The sequence below is a fragment of the Capra hircus genome, chromosome 7 (assembly GCF_001704415.2).
Source record: "Capra hircus breed San Clemente chromosome 7, ASM170441v1, whole genome shotgun sequence".
NCBI classification, from domain to species: domain Eukaryota; kingdom Metazoa; phylum Chordata; class Mammalia; order Artiodactyla; family Bovidae; genus Capra; species Capra hircus.
Genome location: NC_030814.1, coordinates 88,021,811 through 88,040,317, shown reverse-complemented (window position 1 = coordinate 88,040,317; position 18,507 = coordinate 88,021,811). Strand labels below are relative to the sequence as shown.

General features: G+C 40.1%; 1 protein-coding gene across 2 annotated transcripts in view; it reads left to right on the top strand.

Annotated features, from left to right (window-relative positions):
* ACSL6 (acyl-CoA synthetase long-chain family member 6) overlaps window positions 1-15,954 on the top strand; it is a 65,456-nt gene extending 49,502 nt beyond the window's left edge. The window contains exons 18-21 of one of the 2 annotated variants that reach the window (XM_018050725.1): window positions 1,570-1,713; window positions 2,979-3,080; window positions 3,998-4,069; window positions 12,275-15,954. In XM_018050725.1, the coding sequence (XP_017906214.1) occupies window positions 1,570-1,713; window positions 2,979-3,080; window positions 3,998-4,069; window positions 12,275-12,412 (456 nt within the window). In that variant the 3' untranslated portion in view covers window positions 12,413-15,954. The remainder of the gene's footprint in view (window positions 1-1,569; window positions 1,714-2,978; window positions 3,081-3,997; window positions 4,070-12,274) is intronic. The other variant, XM_018050724.1, reaches the window with a different exon arrangement.

Genomic DNA, 18,507 nt, shown 5'->3' with positions numbered 1-18,507 from the left:
CCTTGCTTGTATAGGCCCCTTTCAAGGCTCTGTACTTCATTTAATATTAGGGGGGAAATCCTCAAAATTGGGGAAAAAGTCCCACAAAACTGCATCTGCCACTGATGCCCTGTAACTCAGATGAAACCACCCACCTTGCAGGATGTTGTGAGAAGCAAGTAAATTGATGCATGCTTGAACTCACAGCCCAACGCAGTAGGCAGGCAGTCTATGGGAGTCAATTTTTAAAATTATTATTATGTTGGAATAGCATTAGATAGGTCAGGGAAAAAGTTCCAAGTTTGTGATCCAGAAAGACCTGACATGCGCCCTGCTTCTCTCACCTCCTACCTGCATGGCTTTGGAGGAGCTGACTGACCCCTCTAATCCTCACCTTCACCATTTGTGAAGTGGAGGTGATGACACCCAACTCATGGGGCACCACGAGGACCAAAGAAGCCAGTGTAGTGAACGTACTTGATGTCCAGGCTGGATTTTGAGCCAAACAAGGGCTGCGTGTTTTTCTCTTCTGGTGAAATTACTGTGGTTCTGATAATTGAACAGATAGAGCAGGGCCAGAGTGTGTGCACACGTTAGATAAGGAAGTGGGTTTGATGAGAGGAAGAGTCAACTGTAAGGAGGATTTATGCGTGAGGACGGGTGAGCCTGACTGCTGGAAGTCCCAGGAGAGCCCAGTGGCAAGGCCATCTCTAGGTTTGGGGCTTGGGGAATGGGGCAGGCTTGAGGAGGAGGGTCATCCTTTAAGGCACGGCCTGGGTTTTTTGGGTTTTTTAGTCTTTTGAGGATAGTCAGGTTCTGAGGCTGGAACTCAGTGAAGAGCTCTGGCAGGAAGCTCGGACAGATGCAAGAGTGGCCACTGTGGAGATAAATGGTAGTCACCTCAAGGGAGATTTTCAGTGGAAGTGAGGGCATGACAGCATTCAAGGGTTGAGCCAAAGGAGAGAGACCAACCTATTCACCTTGGAAATTCAGAGAGATGTAAGGGAGTCAGGGAAGTGGGTGGGGGTCCTGGAAGCCAGGGGCTCAAGCACTCACTGCCCAGGGGTGGCCTGCCTGCCGCAGAAGTCTTGGAGAGAGAGGGCCCCTCCTGCCGTCTGGGGGCCTCCACCAGCGCTGTGCTGTGTGCTGATGGATGGAGCGTCCACCCTTTGGGAGTGGTGGCCTAAGCGTGGTTCACGGGGGCAAATCTGAAGATGCAGATGAGAAGAGGGACAGCTGGAGCGAGGGCCTTGGTGAGAGGAGCCCCGATGGGAAGGTGGGGAGCCTTCTGAGGAGGAGGCACCTGTTGCTGGGCACCTGGCTGACCGGGGTGGGAGGGGGAATGGGGCACATGCTGAGCAGAGAGGACAGTGGACACTCAGGGCCCAGCAGAGCTTGAGAGCTGTCCGCTTGTGTGCACACTGTCCCTCTGTGGCCACACGGTGACTTCGTGAGGGCAGAGACGTCAGGTGCACGAGCAGATCCAGTGGGGCGTGCAGGGTGGTGCAGGCCGGGGGTTGGCATGAATAAGTGAGGGGCTCAAGCTTGGGAATGCCATCTCTTTATGAAGCTGCTTGTCCAACTCCACAGACTGGTACTCTTAAAATTATTGATCGGAAGAAGCATATATTTAAACTTGCTCAGGGAGAATACGTTGCGCCTGAGATGATTGAGAACATCTACATCCGGAGCGAGCCTGTTGCCCAAGTCTATGTCCACGGGGACAGCTTAAAGGTGAGTCCCCAGGCTCCTGCCTTCCCACACGTGCCGGGCCAGAATTTAGGGAATGATTTCCTAAGTATCTGGTATTTGATTTTAAATGATGACCATTCGTTTCCAATCAGACATTGGTATTATCTGGCATATAAGATCAGGAGAGAAAATGCCTTTCTAAGGGAGAGATCTTAATTGCTTATAGTTTGATAAATTTGCAATTAGGTAAATAAGTTGCTTGAAGTAGTAGTAATGTCCATTCCCACGACTTTTAACTTATACTTCATCTGCTTCCAAGAGGAATTTCGAGGTAATATGGTGAAGCAAGATTCAGGGTTTCTGCTGTTTTGGTTTTAAAATATGTAAGTGAACTTTACAGATAAATAGGTGCAATATTGCAAGTAATTGTACTGATTATAATGTACAATGCATTAAGCTTAATACTTAATGTATTAAGCTAGTATACTAATACAGTTTAGGATTAAATTATTTGGAGGGAATTTCTATTTATTCTACTTTTCAGTATCATTTAGATCTGAAGTCAGAAAGATCACTGTGGATATATTCTGTGCTGTCATTGCATGCTCAGTTACTCAGTCGTGGCTGACTCTTTACAACCCCGTGGACCTTAACCCTCCAAGGCTCCTCTGTCCATGGGATTTCCCAGGCGAAAATACTGGAGTGGGTTGCCATTTCCTACTCTAGGGGATCTTCCCAACCCAGGGATCGAACCTGAGTCTCTTGCTTCTCCTGTACTGGCAGGCAGATTCTTTGACACTGCGTCACCTGGGAAGCCCGTGTGCTGTCATTAGATTTATGTAGTTAAAGACTATTATTTTTTTAAGGAAATACTTTGAAAATTAAAATTGTGTTCTTGATGGATGAGGACCATATTAATGAATCAATTTCAAAATGGTCTGGAAATCCTTGGAAATGTATGTGTTTTCGATTGTAGAGTTGGTTGATTTAGTATCCTAAAGATGGTCTCATTTAAATTTGTCATGAGAATTAAAGGTACATACAGGACTAACCTTACTGATTTTTAATCTCCTTTAAGCTTATTTTTTTTATTAATCAATCTTTTACCAAGTTAGGGAAATATATCAGAAACATTCAAGAATATTTCTGTCAAGAATGTGTGATATCTTAGTGGAAATGTTTCATAAGCATATACATATTTTTAGAAAAGAATGGAGTCTGAGAATACCAAGATAAGTTTTAATGGTGGACCACAAATAACCACTTTAAAAACGTCGTAACTATGTTTTCCTCTGGTGGGATCACAGGCCTTTTTGGTGGGCATTGTCGTGCCCGACCCAGAAGTCATGCCCTCTTGGGCCCAGAAGAGAGGAATTGAAGGGACGTATGCAGAGCTCTGCACAAATAAGGTCTGTACCTGGGGGCTCTTTCCTCAAAGCCTGCTGGACCTTCTATGATACTGCATAATGAGAGAACACAAAAACAGTAGCCTGAGTGAAATTTGAGCCAGTAGGGAAATTTCCAACTTCATTTTATAAGTGGTGGGAGTCCTAAACCAGAGCTCTGTCTTTTGTTATTGTTGTAGAAGAACCTTAACTCCTCTTAGAATACTTGATACTTGATAAACGTTTGAATTTTCCAGCCAGGAGACATCACAGAAAGCATGTCCAGCCCTGTTTTGCAGCTTGCAGGAGAGTCCAGGGAGTGAGGGGGCTTGCCCAGAGCCACACAACTGGTTAACAGTAGTGTCAGATGTGAGCGTAGGCCTTCTGACAGCCCTGTTCTTTCCTGATGGGAGGTAGATTTTGTGTCTACTGGGCTTAGAGAGACGATCATCGAATTGCAAAAGGAGCACAGTTCTTCCTGCTGAGAGCATTAGCTGCTCACCCCTTCCAGAAACCTCCTGGCACGTGCATGGCTCTATGGAAGAGGTCCTCTCTGCCCTGACTCAGCATCAGCTCTTCAGGCACATGGTCTGTTTCTTAGCAGTGTGAACTCTAGAGCTCCCACCGGGCCCTGGGCTCTTCTGGGGGTGACAGGCACCAGGGACTCAGCAGGCTGACCAGAGGGCAGATTTTTTAAAAAGCTGAGTAGTCCCTTAGCCTGCTCTCGGGCGCTCCTTAGGCCTTGCCGGCACTTACTTACCAGATGAGAGGTGGTGATTGGCTTGCTGCCAGGGAGTGTCAGCCACAGCTGGGGGTTCAAACGGTAGGGGCACCTGTTGGTATGGTTACTAGTTGTACTTTGCTCAAAACTCACTGATTCTTTTATCTCCATTTTGAAATGTGATTTTGCCTTGTAATTTTACCTATATGGTTTGATTCAGGAGCTGAAGAAAGCCATTTTGGAAGATATGTTGAGGTTAGGAAAAGAAAGTGGACTCCACTCTTTTGAACAGGTAACTGTTACCTTTTCCATACTTGTTACGGCCCTTTATGTAGGGATGAAAATTAAAACAGCTGACGGTGACCCTAACCTAGATTCCCTATCCTCCACACTGTGGCCTGCAGACAGGCTGTGTACCAGCAGACCTCCGAAAGCCTATTCCAAGCTGACTTTGCAACAACCTGCAATCTCACTAAAAGACGTTGTATGCTAAGTGAGACTGCGCTCATTGTCCTCATAGTAACAAATGTCCATAAAGCTGAAATATTTTCCTAGCTGTCACTGATAGAGCATGTCTACATGGTGTGTCTCCGAGCTGTGTGCAGTACTCAAGAGCAGCAGAGCCCTGTCTCATTTTTATTTTTACGGGGACTGTCTTGGCTGCAGCCAGGGATCTTCCTTGCTGGGACATGGCAAAGATTGCACTTCTGGGGCCAGGGATCTGTCAGCCCAGTGTGCTCTTTACAAAGAGGAGGAAACAAAGAGTGTGCTGGAGGTGGACCCAGCAAACCTCTTAAGACTTTTTGACTTTGCAAGGTTGGGCCTCTTTTTTGTAACTGAATTCCATGAGCATACTTGGTCCTTCTTACACATACCATTTATAATCCTCTGTAGTCAAAAATTCAAAAACACAATTCTTTAAACAGAAAAATATTAATATGGATTTTGAAAAATTCCCCAGTATGCATTTAATATAATTGTTTTTCATAAAATGTTTCTCCAACAGAGTCTGTAAGGTTTATGAGAATTTTTTATAAAATTAAAAAACATATAATATAAAAAATATAAAATTATGTTCATTTTGATGTTAACCTAAAACCATTTTTAAACCAGTTTTAAATATATTGCTAAAATTCTTACAGCAATTATTTGGCAATTAGAAAACAGTTCCATAGATTAAGACTTTAATTTCTTAAGTAAACACAGTTTCAGAGTTTGAGAGAAATGTTTTTCTTTTGAAATAGATCTTTACATTAATCTAGGTTGAGAAACACTGCTTTGCCTGCATCTGTCAGCATGTTTTTGGGCAGATAAGACCTGGATAAATAGATCCTTATTTTAAAAAATTATAAAATCTAAGGCATTCAGGGAAGCCATATATATCTTTCTGAATGCAAAGTCAGTTCTGGCATGATAATTATTTAAATTTTTAAATTTGCTAGAACTGACTTCATTGCTTCTCTATTAAGGGAAGCTGTGTGACTACAGACATGAGCCTGTATGTAGAGCAGGGGCCACAGAATGGTTGGAGACTTGGTGTGTCTAGGCCTCTCTGTTACCTGAATGGCTGGCGGTCAGGGCGCTGGTGGGGGAACTGGGGATGCGCTGGGATCCTACAGATATCCTTGTGATTCCCAAGGCTTGCACGCCCCCTGCTGGATGTGGGCTGTGTGACCTGCCTCAGGGTACATGGAGAATTGTAACTGATTCTCTTTCCTGGAAGAGACTACCACTCAAGATTATGTTTAAATTACCTTTTGGTTAAATTTCCATCGTTAACCATTGCTCAAATTAGAGCATATTCTTGACTTTGCATATGCCTTAAGCAGAGTTTCTGCTCTATTAATCTGTCCTTGCCATGGTAACCTCACATACAGAGAAGTCACGTGGCATCCCAAAGGCCTGAGTTTCATTGCCAGGGCTGTTTGTTACCTCTTCATTTTCTCTGTTCTCATTCTCCTCTGTGTTGGTCGGTGGCATCCTCCCCACCGCAGTGTGGGGAGTCAGTGTGTACCCTCAGCTGACCACAGGCAAGCGAAAACCAGGCTTCATGCCTGAGAAGGGTATGCTCCTAGTTGTATTCTAAAGCTTGACATAAATTATTCCAGTTAAGCCATAATCTGTTGTCAGCTAGTCCTTTTCCCTTTCCTCATAAAAGAATGATCAATTAAGGCTTTTGCTAATTTTTTAACAGCACCCTCCCCTGCTGCCCCCACCCCAAATACATACCCAAGTCCGAGGCTGAAATCATTCAACAGAAACATTAGGAGTTGAGACCTACTAGGGAGGATTGATCTGAATTAAGCTTTGAATTAGATGAAAATTTAATGTAATTTAATTTTCAGAAACAATTCCTAAAACTAGGCCAACTATCATTAATTTATGGAGATCTTTGGGAGATATTTCTTAATGAGTAGATAGGAAGCATTTAAAATAACTGTATCAATAATTGAAACATACAGGTTCTTGGAAAGTATTTGAGCATACTTAACCATGATTTAACCATTTTCTTGACATTTATATGGCTTATTAGTTTTTATAGGCATATAAATATAAAGTGAACTTTGAAACTTAATAGATTTTTCAAATCCTGACTGCAGAGCCCTTGCTAAATATCTTTTACTGTATTTTCTGTCATTGAAATGAATACTTACCTAATCAGTTGGCCTTTAAATCAGAAATTAATTGAGCATTTCCCTAATTAATTATTTAAAAATTTCTCTTGTCCTAAATTATTTATTTTGTATTTACTATCTACATGCAATATTCTGTGTTAAAGTGTTTCACTGAGTAATTCCATTGAATGGTTTTTCAGGATTACGAAAATTTCTATGCTTTAGTGAGTTGGCATAAATTGACACTTGTGAAACATTATATTCCAATATGAAATTTAAATGTTACAGTGTCTTTAAATTTAAAAAAATATATGAAATCACTGATACCGTATAGTTTCAGAAAGGGAGCTAACATCAAGTATCTCCTTCCTTCTTTGCACAACAAAAACTTTGTTTATTGCAAACTGGAAAACGCGTTTTATATTGTGTTAGGCATAATGGGAGAATAAAGATTTCTCCCTTTTTTCCCCACCACAATTCAACAATTTGGTTTTATTAGAAAATATGTAATTATTTATAAAAAATGAAAATCAGTAAGTTTTGAGAAATTTTTTTTTTTTCTGGGGAAAAAAAAAAGCCTAGGTTGGCGACCCACAGTTAAGGTCAGTGTTAGCTAAAGAACTATTTTGACTCATTTTTTCCCAATTACTGATTAGATTAGTTACTGGAGCAGTTTGTACAGGCATCTTCATGGCAGGATTTAAATAGACCCAGGGCTGTATGTCACAGTGGAGCAGGGACTGGCAGCAGTGCCACTTTGACCTGCTTGTTAAGTGGCTGAAAGGCGCGCTGAGTGCCATGTTGCTTGGCTTCCTGCGAGACTGTATTTGTTTCCTCTCCTCAGGAGGAGACTGTGTTGCAGAGAGCCACACTAAACTGCAGATGCCCCAGTCAGCACTTTAGGCTTGCTGCAGGTAGCTGGTTTGACAGATACTCGGAATCTGCCAGCTGATGCAGTTCTTTCTTCCTAAGATCATAATGTTTCTTTTACGTTCTACTTAGCATCTTAATAGCATAATAGCACTGGTAGCTCTCCCTGTGAGAGTCATCTTCCCCGTACTGTTCTGTCTGAAGCTTCTGCTTATCACTGCTGGATTTTCAGCGGTGTTCACCCAGGTCCCTGTAGTGAATGTAGACTCTTGTTTCAGACACACATGTCCTCCACATGCTGTTAGGAAGGCGCGTAAGCTGAAACCCAGGCTGCAGGGACACTGTAGACGTTTATATTTTGGCATTGGCATCTCCTTTTAAAATTATATTATTGTTTTCATTTACAGAAGAAGGTGGGCACGTTGTTTACACTTGTCAGAAGTCTTCCCGCGGTACCGTTTCTATCAGAAGGAGCTAAGGATGTTAGCTCTGTCACTTTCTCAGGTTTTCATTTCATGACAGTAAACATGAGTTGCTAAGTTAAATCACTGTATCCTGGATTAAGTTTTATTTGGATTTTGTTCATATTTTCTTCATGCTAACTCGTCTTGTTACCAAATGGTGATTTCCAAACTTAAGTAGCAGAACTTAGCTAACATGTACCAGACATAAGAGCAGAGCTGCTCTAGTAGACCCAGGGCTTGAGGCAGAGCCTGTCTTCTACCCCCACTTTCAACCCAACCCCCTCACTTGCCCCTCCCCACCCCACCTTCATGCACCTCTGCTTTTCCCCCACCCCATCCCCCCCTGCCTGTCAGCACCCCACCTTCATGCCCACGCCCGCCTCCACACACCCATCATCAGTGGCCACTGCAGAACCCCTGGTTCTCAGTGTACTGTGGTCCAAAAACATCTCCCTTGGGACCTGTTTCCAGTGACTTTCGGATCCCCTACGATGGTTTGTGTTTGATAAAAGCAAATTAGGAAAAAAGTATATTCCAGAGGGTACAAAAACTGGCAGCCCTATTCCTTACCAACTTCAGCAACCAACTTACTTGCTTCTTTGAATATCAAGATCACTGAGGGAATTTTCAAACAAAACACTCATTACGAGGATCTTTACAAATTTTGAAACATTAGATAATGCCTCTTTTTGGGGCAGGTGCCTCAGATTTCCACCTGTTTATATTGGATATCCTGGTAGAAATCCTTCAGATTTGTGAAGTAAAGTGGAAGCGGCTACATGTAATGCCAGCTTTAGTTTTAGTGTAGCCCTGTCCTCCCCTTCTCACCACACATGGTTCCCTTCAAATGCTATTCTTTCTGTAGCAAAAGTGAATCCTTCATTTGAACAAATTTCTGAGAGGCAAAGAAGAGTCTCATTTGTTAATGTTGTGCTCATTTAAAAATCATCACATTTTAAAATTACAAGCATGCATTTAAAAAATGCCAGAATTTGTTAGAATTTTTCTTGAAAGCTTTTCAAGAAGTAGAAAGTGTAGCTGTTTTAGGGGTCTTCTTTGAATATTGAGTCTTTGATCTGAAAAATCAGTGAATGCAATGGAGAATTTTCTGGGCAAAGAATTCTTTGTCATATCACAGTATCCACCTGCCACAACACTAGACAATTGGCATCAGAGATTTTGAAAACAATCCTTGACATGTTGAATTTTTTGTGACTGTTTGCATGCATTGATTTTTTTCCCCAAGCTTTTTTGATTGTTAAATATGCATAACATAAAGTTTACCATCTTAACCATTTTTAAATGTGTAGTTCAGTGGCATTAGTACATTCATAACGTACAACCGTTATCACCATCCATCTCTGTAACTCTTTTCATCTTGTAGAATGAAACTCTGTACCCACTGAACAGTAACTCTTAATCCCTTCCTTACTCCCAGTCTCTGGAAACCACCATTTCACTTTCTGTCTCTGTGACTCTGACTACTCTAGGTATCTTACCTTTTCGTGACTGGCTTATTTCACTTAGCATAATGCCCTCAAAGTTCATCCCATGTTGTAGCATGTGTCAGAATTTCCTTCTTTATGAAATAAAATTTCACCGTATATCTCTGTCACACTTTGCTTATCCATTCACCTGTCTGTGGACGTTTGGGTTGCTTCTCCATTTTAGCTGTTGTGAATAATGCTGCTGTGAACACGGGATGTACAAATACCTTTTCGAGATCCTGCTGTCAATTCTTTTGGATACACACACGCACTCCCCGAAGTGGAACTGCTGGGTCGTGTGGTAATTCCGTTTTTAGTTTTCGGAGGAGCTGCCGTACTGTTTTCCATAGTGGCTGCACTATTTTGTATTCCTACCAACAGTGCACAAGGATTCCATTTCTCTATATCCTCACCAACGCTTGTTATTTTCTCTTTTTTGGATAATAGCCATCCTAATGGGTGTGAGAGTGTTTTGTTTTGTTTTTAAATAAGTCATTTCCTGATTGTATCCATAGAGTTTAAGTAACAGTTCTCCCATGGCAGTAGCGTGTGCCACAGGGACCTTGCACTCTTGTTCTCCTGGCTTCTGTAACCCACACCCCCATTATTGGAGCCGTAGAGCAGCCTCTCCCATCCCCTTGCTATCTTCATCTGGCCAAAGCCTACTTATCCTTCAGAGTTTAACTCAAGCATCCCTTTCCAGTGAATCCTGACCCAGGTGGGGTTAGGTGCTATGTCAGAAATGCATTCAGCTCTAAAAGAAAACCCTCAGTATGTTACATACATAGGGTGTGTTTTTGTGGTTTTCTCACATAAGAAGTCCAAAGATAAGATGTCCAAGGCAGGTACAGGTCTTCAACACCCTAGGCACTCTGTCTCTCTTCCCACTCTCCATTCTGGGTATGTTGGCATATCACCTTATGGTCACAAGGTGGCTGCTACAGCTTTGGACATTGTCCATATTCAAGGAAGGAAAAAAGGGGAGTGGGTAGAAATAGGTATATCTGAAACTTTAATAAGGAAGGCAAAAACTTTCCCTTTTCAGTAGCCAAAAATGGATCTGATGATTACCCACTTAGTCTCAAGGGAGGCTTGGAAATAGGGAATAGGATTGTCATAGTTTACATATTGGAGAAGGCAATGGCACCCCACTCCAGTACTCTTGCCTGGAGAATCCCATGGATGGAGGAGCCTGGTGGGCTGCAGTCCATGGGGTCTCAAAGAGTCGGACACGACTGAGCGACTTCACTTTCACTTTTCACTTTCATGCATTGGAGAAGGAAATGGCAACCCACTCCAGTGTTCTTGCCTGGAGAACCCCAGAGATGGCGGAGCCTGGTGGGCTGCCATCTGTGGGGTCGTACAGAGTCGGACACGACTGAAGCGACTTGGCAGCAGCAGCAGCAGTTTACATATAGACCATTTTGGCCCCAAACAAAACCTGGTTTTATTAGCATGGAAGATGGGGAATGATACTAGCAAAGCAATGGACCACTGCTTGTCCCTATAGTAGTAATATTCTCATGGCAGCATCTCTCATTAGACTGTAAGCCCATGTGGGCAGAGACTGTGTCTTGTTCTTTGTATCCCTGGTGCCTTATACCATACCTGACACATAGTAGTTGCTCAATAAATGATCAGTTCAGTGAAACAGCAAGTGAAAGTATAAGTGTATTTAGCATATTTAATTTTTTAAGTCTTTATATAGTGATTCCTTTGCTCTTTAATAATATGGATCTGTTATCTCAACAAAATAACTGAAGATAGACCCAGTTGTCAGTCAGGATACAATTTTTTGGAGAGACTGTCATTCCAGGATTCAGCTCAAGCCCAGATGATAAAAGTTCTCGTTGAATTGACAGTGTCCTTTTCAGCTGGAATCCCACATAAGAGGAGCCTGTCCAGGCCTTCCCAGAATAGTTGATCTATCTATCTGGCCCCCCATTCAGCATTGCAAACAGACTTTGTATGAGGAGGCTTGGGATCTGCCTCATGGAAATAAGCACTATGAACACTAAACCTGGTCTCTCCATTCCTCCTTCCAATAATGCTATAACATTTTCTGGCAGAACTTTTTTTTTTTTTTTTTAACATTTACTCACCATGTCCCACCTAGATTTTATATTCCTCCTGTGAATAGCATCTCTTCCATGCAGCCCTCCAAACTGGAAGCCTGGGAGTCCTCAAAACTGCCTCTTCCTTATTTCATCTCATTTCTCTCTGAATCTCTTTTAGAACTGCTTACCTGACTCTGTCTCTGCCACCACTCTAAGCGTAGGCCCTTATCTGCTCTCCTATGGACTGGTCAGATCCTTCTGATTGGTTTCCCTGCGTCTAGTCTTAACATTCTTAAAAACCATGTTCACGTTTCTCTTGGAAAGAACTTTATAAAATGTGTATTCAGCTGTGTTACTGCCCTGTATAAAAATCTTCAGTGTCTTCCTACTATCTTCCTCTAAAACTGCCCCGTCTACCAATTCAGCTTCATCTGTCACCTCCTTGGCCTCCTATTTCACGAAACTACAAAAGAAACCACTTGGATTTCTTTTTCATACTCTGCCATTTCTCACTCCTGTAGCTGTGTTCATGGGGTTGCCTCTGCCTGGAATGCCCTTCAGCCACCTCTCCTTCTTAGCTGGCTAACTCCTGCTTATTCTTCAACACCCCCCTAATTTGGGAAGGCTTCCCTGAGTTAGGTGCCCTTCCTCCTGTGTATTCCATTCTCTCTAATAATTGCCCAATGTGTCTGCTCTGCTGAATGCCAATGTGCACTCCCCAAGGGCAGGGGCACTCGTGATTCCTCTTTGTGCCCTCGGTGCCTGGCACAGAGTGAGGAACTCATTCATTTCTGTTGACTGGCTAAATGGAGGAGTAAGAAGGGGATGAGGTAGCTTTCAGATATATCAAATAAGCTGACATGGTTTTACAGTAACTCTGACTTTTTAAATAGGCCTGTTTTTATATTACTGTTTCTATTCCCACATGCCTGTCTACTTCTGCCATGTATGCTGTGAATGCTGTTATACTCCTGATAAAGATGTATTCTGCATTTGGTTTTTAGGTTAAAGCCATTCACATCCATTCTGATATGTTCTCAGTTCAAAATGGCTTGCTGACACCGACCCTAAAGGCTAAGAGACCTGAGCTGAGAGAGTACTTCAAAAAACAAATAGAAGAGCTTTACTCAACCTCCATGTGAAGTTCAAGGAAAGTTCTTCCCGGTATAATGGATGATGTAGCAATATTATAGTTGTTCTTGAAAGTAACAAGTCAGAATGATGCAGCCGAAAATGAGAAGCACGTGACCTTATGCCTGAGCCTTTTCCTGTCTCTAGAGGTCTTTAACAATATTTTCTCTCATCACTGAGTACACTTTATTTTTATTACAATGATATTGTAGCAAGCTGCTAAAAATATCACAAGTGGCATTGTAAAAAAATCGACTTTTCTTAAGAACTGTGTACCACTAAAAGTAATATATTCTCAATGTTCACAGAACTTCTATTAAATATAAAGGAAAAACATAACTGATACATTGTACTTAATTATTTTTGAAATAGTAAACAGGTATGGCAAATATTGAGGCAAGGTGGACTGCCTTATTCGATAACTGATGGACAAAATCACAATTAAATCAGACTTAAATGAAAACTAATACAGAATCTTGCTGAAACAGACAAGATACATAACTTCTACATAACTTCATAGCTACATCAGATTCTTTAAACATAATAATCCTTATTGGTGTGAAAACGTTTTCTGTCCAATTTTTACTTTTATTTATGATGAATGCAAATTCAAACATTCTTAAAACAAATGTTATATTTACATAACATTTTACAAAGACTTTTCAATCCATTTCCTTATTTATTAAGCTTATTAAAATATTAGGAACTACCCAGAAGTAAAGTAATATACAACTATTTCAAGGATAGTATGTGTATATTCACGGATGTCTTACCACATGTATTATGAAAGATGTCTGTTGACTCTACATTGGATGGAGCTTTAGGGAAGACTTGGGATAAAAACCCAGAATTATTTCTCATGGTGGGCAGCAATTAATATACCAAATTTCCTTGCTGGGTTCTTCCAGTCTTCCATTTTCAACATGTCTATGCCAGGTCTGGGAGACATAGGTGGCAATAATTCTGAACAGTTTCTCTTTCTTCCAATAAGACTGTCAAGGCAGGATGTAGGGAGGAGGGGAATGTCATCTCCAAATAAAATAATTTTTCAACAATGTAAGTTTGAAGAACCTCTTCAAAATACCCCTAGAAAACTACTCAAGTCCATCATAGATAACTGTCTCCTTGGGGAATAATTTCATGCATAGAATCTCTAAATGCTTCTAAGTACCCATGAAAACCTCCTCTCTCGTATTATGTGCTTAAATACTTCTTGTACGTGGGTGCCAACAATGTCATATAATTAAAGCCCAGCATGAACAGCAATTAAGTCCCAAGCTACAGACTGCATCTGAAGAAGAAACTGTCCCTAGGAAAGTGTTTTTAAAGTGTTTTAATCTGTAGAGCCAGGATCTGAAAACAGACGGGGGCAGTGGTCCCAGTCCAGAAGCTCCTTTCACTAGGAGCAAATCCATACTGTCAATAAGGCTGTGGGTTAGAAACTGCATAATCACACAGGCTTACTAGATGAATCTGCACCAGAAATGATACATTTCGGTCTTTGCAATAGTGGACCAACCCCAGTTTTGTTTGATGTATTTATCCAGTCTTCTACATATTCCTTTACTCTGCAGTCTCTCTGCAGTCCCACTGCTCGCACTTAAGATTTGACTTATGGTAAATAACCCAGTTCTATGCACATTAACTTTAAAGGCATTTCTAAACAAACAAATACTAAAAATGTCCAAGGCCACATCTATATAACATTAATTTTTTATATTTAATATATATTTGACTAATAAAAAAAAATCGCTACCTGAATTGGATATTCATACTATCTTAAAGGCGAGTAGCTTCACATCTTGAAGAAAATGAAGCTGTTTCCCTTTGTCCTTCCACTCAACTAAATTTCATGTTTATCTTTGTTTACAAAGGATTTTAGACAGTGTAATTTTAAGCAAATAATTTCGATTTTATTTTGATTCCACTTTTACCTAATAATAGAGATAATGGATTATGGGTAACTTAAGATTTCTTTTCCTCACTTTAAAGATCTTAAGTTTCTATTTAGCCTTCCTAATCCTCATGAAAATCGTCACACTTCGGCATATAAACAGGTTCTTGAAGCTGTGCTGAGAAAAGTAAACAGCAAGCCTTAAATATATTGCATGTACATTTATTTTTTCCTCTGTTTGACTACTGAATTTTTTAATAAAATAGAAATGAAACAGTTGTGTTAACGAAAGAAAATCCTTCTTGCCTCAGATTTCCCAACTTAATTTTGAGGGGAAAAAGTTGGTATTTCTTTTTAACCAATATAGAAAAAGGCTATGTACTTAAGATATTTACATTCATAGTGGACATCAGATCCAATTTAAATCCAAAAGTATAACAGCAATCAATTACTTAAGCATAAACATGTTCTTAAATGTTTGGCCTTTTTTCTGTTTCTCATTCAAATTTGTTGGTAATTCTCGCATTTTACAAACTGATGTTGTTTATAAAGATATAAAGTAGAATATATACCATTTTCTTTCCTTTTGCCATAAAAGTCATCTTTGTATTGTATTGTGATTTTCCTCCAAGTGAGAGAGGAAACTGACCAGGTGTGGTGTGCAGGCCTAGCCTCACATATTAGGAACTCAAGAACTCAGGAATCTAAGGAATAAATAACCCAGTTTCCCTCACATGAGCAGGTCAACTTTCCATTCTAAATTTAGGTAAAACTGCAAGCATAAAAAAAATAGAATTTTTCATTGCAATTTTTATAGTCAGGTAATGTTTTAGCAACTTGAAGTCAGCACTTAATTTGATTGTATTACCCATCAAAGAGTCTCTAATCTTTTCTGTTTCTAGCAGTAAAGGAATTATTCTTTATTTTCCAAATGTATTAATATAAAGCACAAATGTGATGTAGTTACTTAGAATACAAAATACTATGAAATGAATGTAAAGAATGGAAAACTATTTTTGCATGAAAACAAACCACTTACAAACTTAATATCTCAGGAAAAATGAAAAATTATATATAAAATTGATAAACTGTATGTTGAATTAAGTTGGTATATTTTCTTGCCTGTTTCCATTTTAAGAACGCATATACGTGAAAAGAAAAAAATGATCCCGGTAGTCAGGATTTTCTCTCAAGTATGCTGCGCAGTCCTTTCTGTGAATCGACAGTTAACCACAGTAGGAATGGAATTAGCGTTCAAGTGAGGACAAAGGCCTAATGAGAACACAAAAGTGCTTATAACCCAGAGGCAATAGATACGTATTACCTGGAGGCAAGCATTTCTAAACTTGGTCCAAACAAAAGGTTTTCATGGGGTGACAGTGGCTTTTAAACATTCATTTGACTGATTATTTTTATTTTTCTTGTTAAGTCATTGCAGCAGTTGCATGAAGGGGAAATGGATATTTTTTGAAGAATTGCTTATTCTACTTTCAATTTTTAAAAATTGAGGAAATTTAAAAGTTACCTTTTAAATATGCCTAAAAGAATATTAACTGTAATTATATTTTTAGTTGCTTTGTTATAATAGCATGCATATCAAATATACGATGCATTTATGAAAACTTTTGTAAAAAATAAAGATTTTTTTTGTTTCTCAAAGTTTCTTATTATTTTATAAATTTATTTAGCATAATCCTCTGATGTTAGTATATTTGGTGATCACTGGTCATAGTGCTTATGGTAAACATAGAATCAAGCTATATCACTAGGCAACATACTCTACATCCTTTGTAAGGATCCCCAAACTCCAAAGACTTATGGTCCCCCCAGAGAAGCTCTCCTGTGCTTTGCACATTTGCTATTATCAAATGTGTCCTGGATTTAAGTGTATCCAGGATTTAATTCATTTTTATATTTTAAAAGAACACATGATTGTATTCAAATTTTCCATCACGATGGTCCTTAAACAGTATTTCCATGTCTTTTACTCATACACAGTGAGTACACTCTTAAAATGGTATATTCTGCAGTGTCTAAATTATGCAGATTTTGCCTTCTCCATATATTTGCTACCATCTACTCCTCTATTTTCAAAGCTTTTAGTGTAGCTGGGGCCCCTCTCATCTCTTGTCTGACATATTACAGTGCTTTTAAAGTTAGTCTTTCTGTTTCCACGTCAGCTTCCTCACATTTGAGTCAGGGCAGTGTTTCTAAATTGAAAATCTGGTCATGCCACTCTCCTGCTTAGTATTCCTTCAATGACTTCCCATAGTTTCTAGGATAAAGTTCAGACTCCCTGGTTCAGCACATAAGGCCCAGGGTCTCTTCTCCAGTCCTTCTTCCAAAGAGTCTTGGTTCCAGTTATGCCAACTACTTTTTGCAGTGGCCTAAAAGCGTCATGATTTTAGTCTCCTTTTGATAGAATACCCTTTCCTTTAATCTCCCTAATTCTATTATTCATCTCTTATATCTCAGTCCAACTACCCTTTTCTCTAAGAAGCTTCCCATATGGTTGCTTCCCATATGGTTGACTGACCCTCTGCCACCTTAGTGGTAAGACTATGTTGCTTGTGGTTGTAGCCCCAGCACAGAAAGTCTGTTCCATCTTGGAGACTCAAGAAACGTCTGTTGAATAAAAATCCCCTTGGCCCTTTTACATATGTTGCATAGTATTAAGACTGCAATACTTGAAGATACTTTTCATTTATCACTTATTTTTTCCCAGTCCTGTGGACTAAGCAAAAATAAGCTGATTTTCAGTTGAACCCTAAATCCTGTGGATGATACCACAAATGGAACTGCTCAGAGCTCAGGTTGCAGGGGTTTGGGGAGGCGGGGGTCACTTGATAAGAAAATGGTATTCTGAAAGATTTCCTCTGGGCTCCAGGGAATCCTATATCCATGAACTGGCTGTTTTCCCAAAAGCTTTCTTCAGAAATCTCTTTAAAATTTTGAATCTGTTTGCCCATAGAAGTTAGCATTTCCATGACTTCCAAATCTAGTCAAAACAATCATATGACTGAACTGAAACACTGAAAGCAGAATTCTAAGTATAGATATGGAAGCAATATAACAGGGAAATGGAAGATGTTCAATTTAACACTTAGGACTGAATGCTTGAAATAGCATTTGTGTGATTTAGGATAGAGTGGAGGGAGATAGATGACTGTGTTGAGATATCTCCGCCCTACTTCACCCTTTTGTAGGGGACACATTTCTTTCTCCTTGTGTAGGCTGGGCAAGCGGAGCTTTAAATTGACCAAGTCTGACTGTAGTCTCTTCTCCCCTTACTACTTAAGGCTTCAAGCTCTTTTCCTTGCTCTCCTCCCCTATCCCTTTCCCAGCCATGTATTGGGGGGAATGGGAGCATGACAAGCACACTAGCCACATGTTAGGAGACTCATGCTACCTATGCCAACCTCCTGTCCTAATGAGCCTTCTAAGATAGGTGTCCTAATTGTTCACCTTTGAGTTGAGGGGACAACCAGATCATCTCTAAGGACACTTTTGGCTCAAGAAATGACACCGAAGGTTATTTCAAGTTTTGAAGCCCTGGGCATTAACTCCTATAAATTTTAACTTGATGGCACCTCAGCAAATGTAATTAAGTATAGAGAGGGTTCTAGAGAATAGGGCCACCAAAAGGCAGATCAGCTTTTGCTTCAAGCTGTTTTCCTTTTTCACCATTTCTTCCATTTCTATGTCTTAGGCATTCCAGGATCCATACCTCCTAAAATTCATTTAAGGATGCCACAATTTTTTAAAAAAACATTCTCCAATGGGAGATAAGGCAGCCTGGAAACCTGGCTTGTAAACTACAGACTGCCTGTCAGCATGTATGGATGTGACTAGAGAAAGGATGTTGAAATATGATAATTGCTTCATACAACAACAAAACTGTGAGGTCCTTGACTATTTAGAACCATTTCTAATTCACTTCTGTACCCTATGACCTACCATAATGCCTGACACAGAGTAAGGTGCTGAGTAAGTACTAATTCAGTAACTCAAAGCACTATATGTAATAAAGTAAGAATGACTGCCCTCTATTCTTTACAAAGTTAAGTTTTAATGATTAATTATTAATAACTTTCTATGATCAGATTTTGAATTAAAAAATCCAGTGATTTTATTATGAAAATATTGTGGCTATATGTGTGCTTCAGTTCAGTTCAGTTGTTCAGTTGTGTCCGACTCTTTGTGACCCCATGA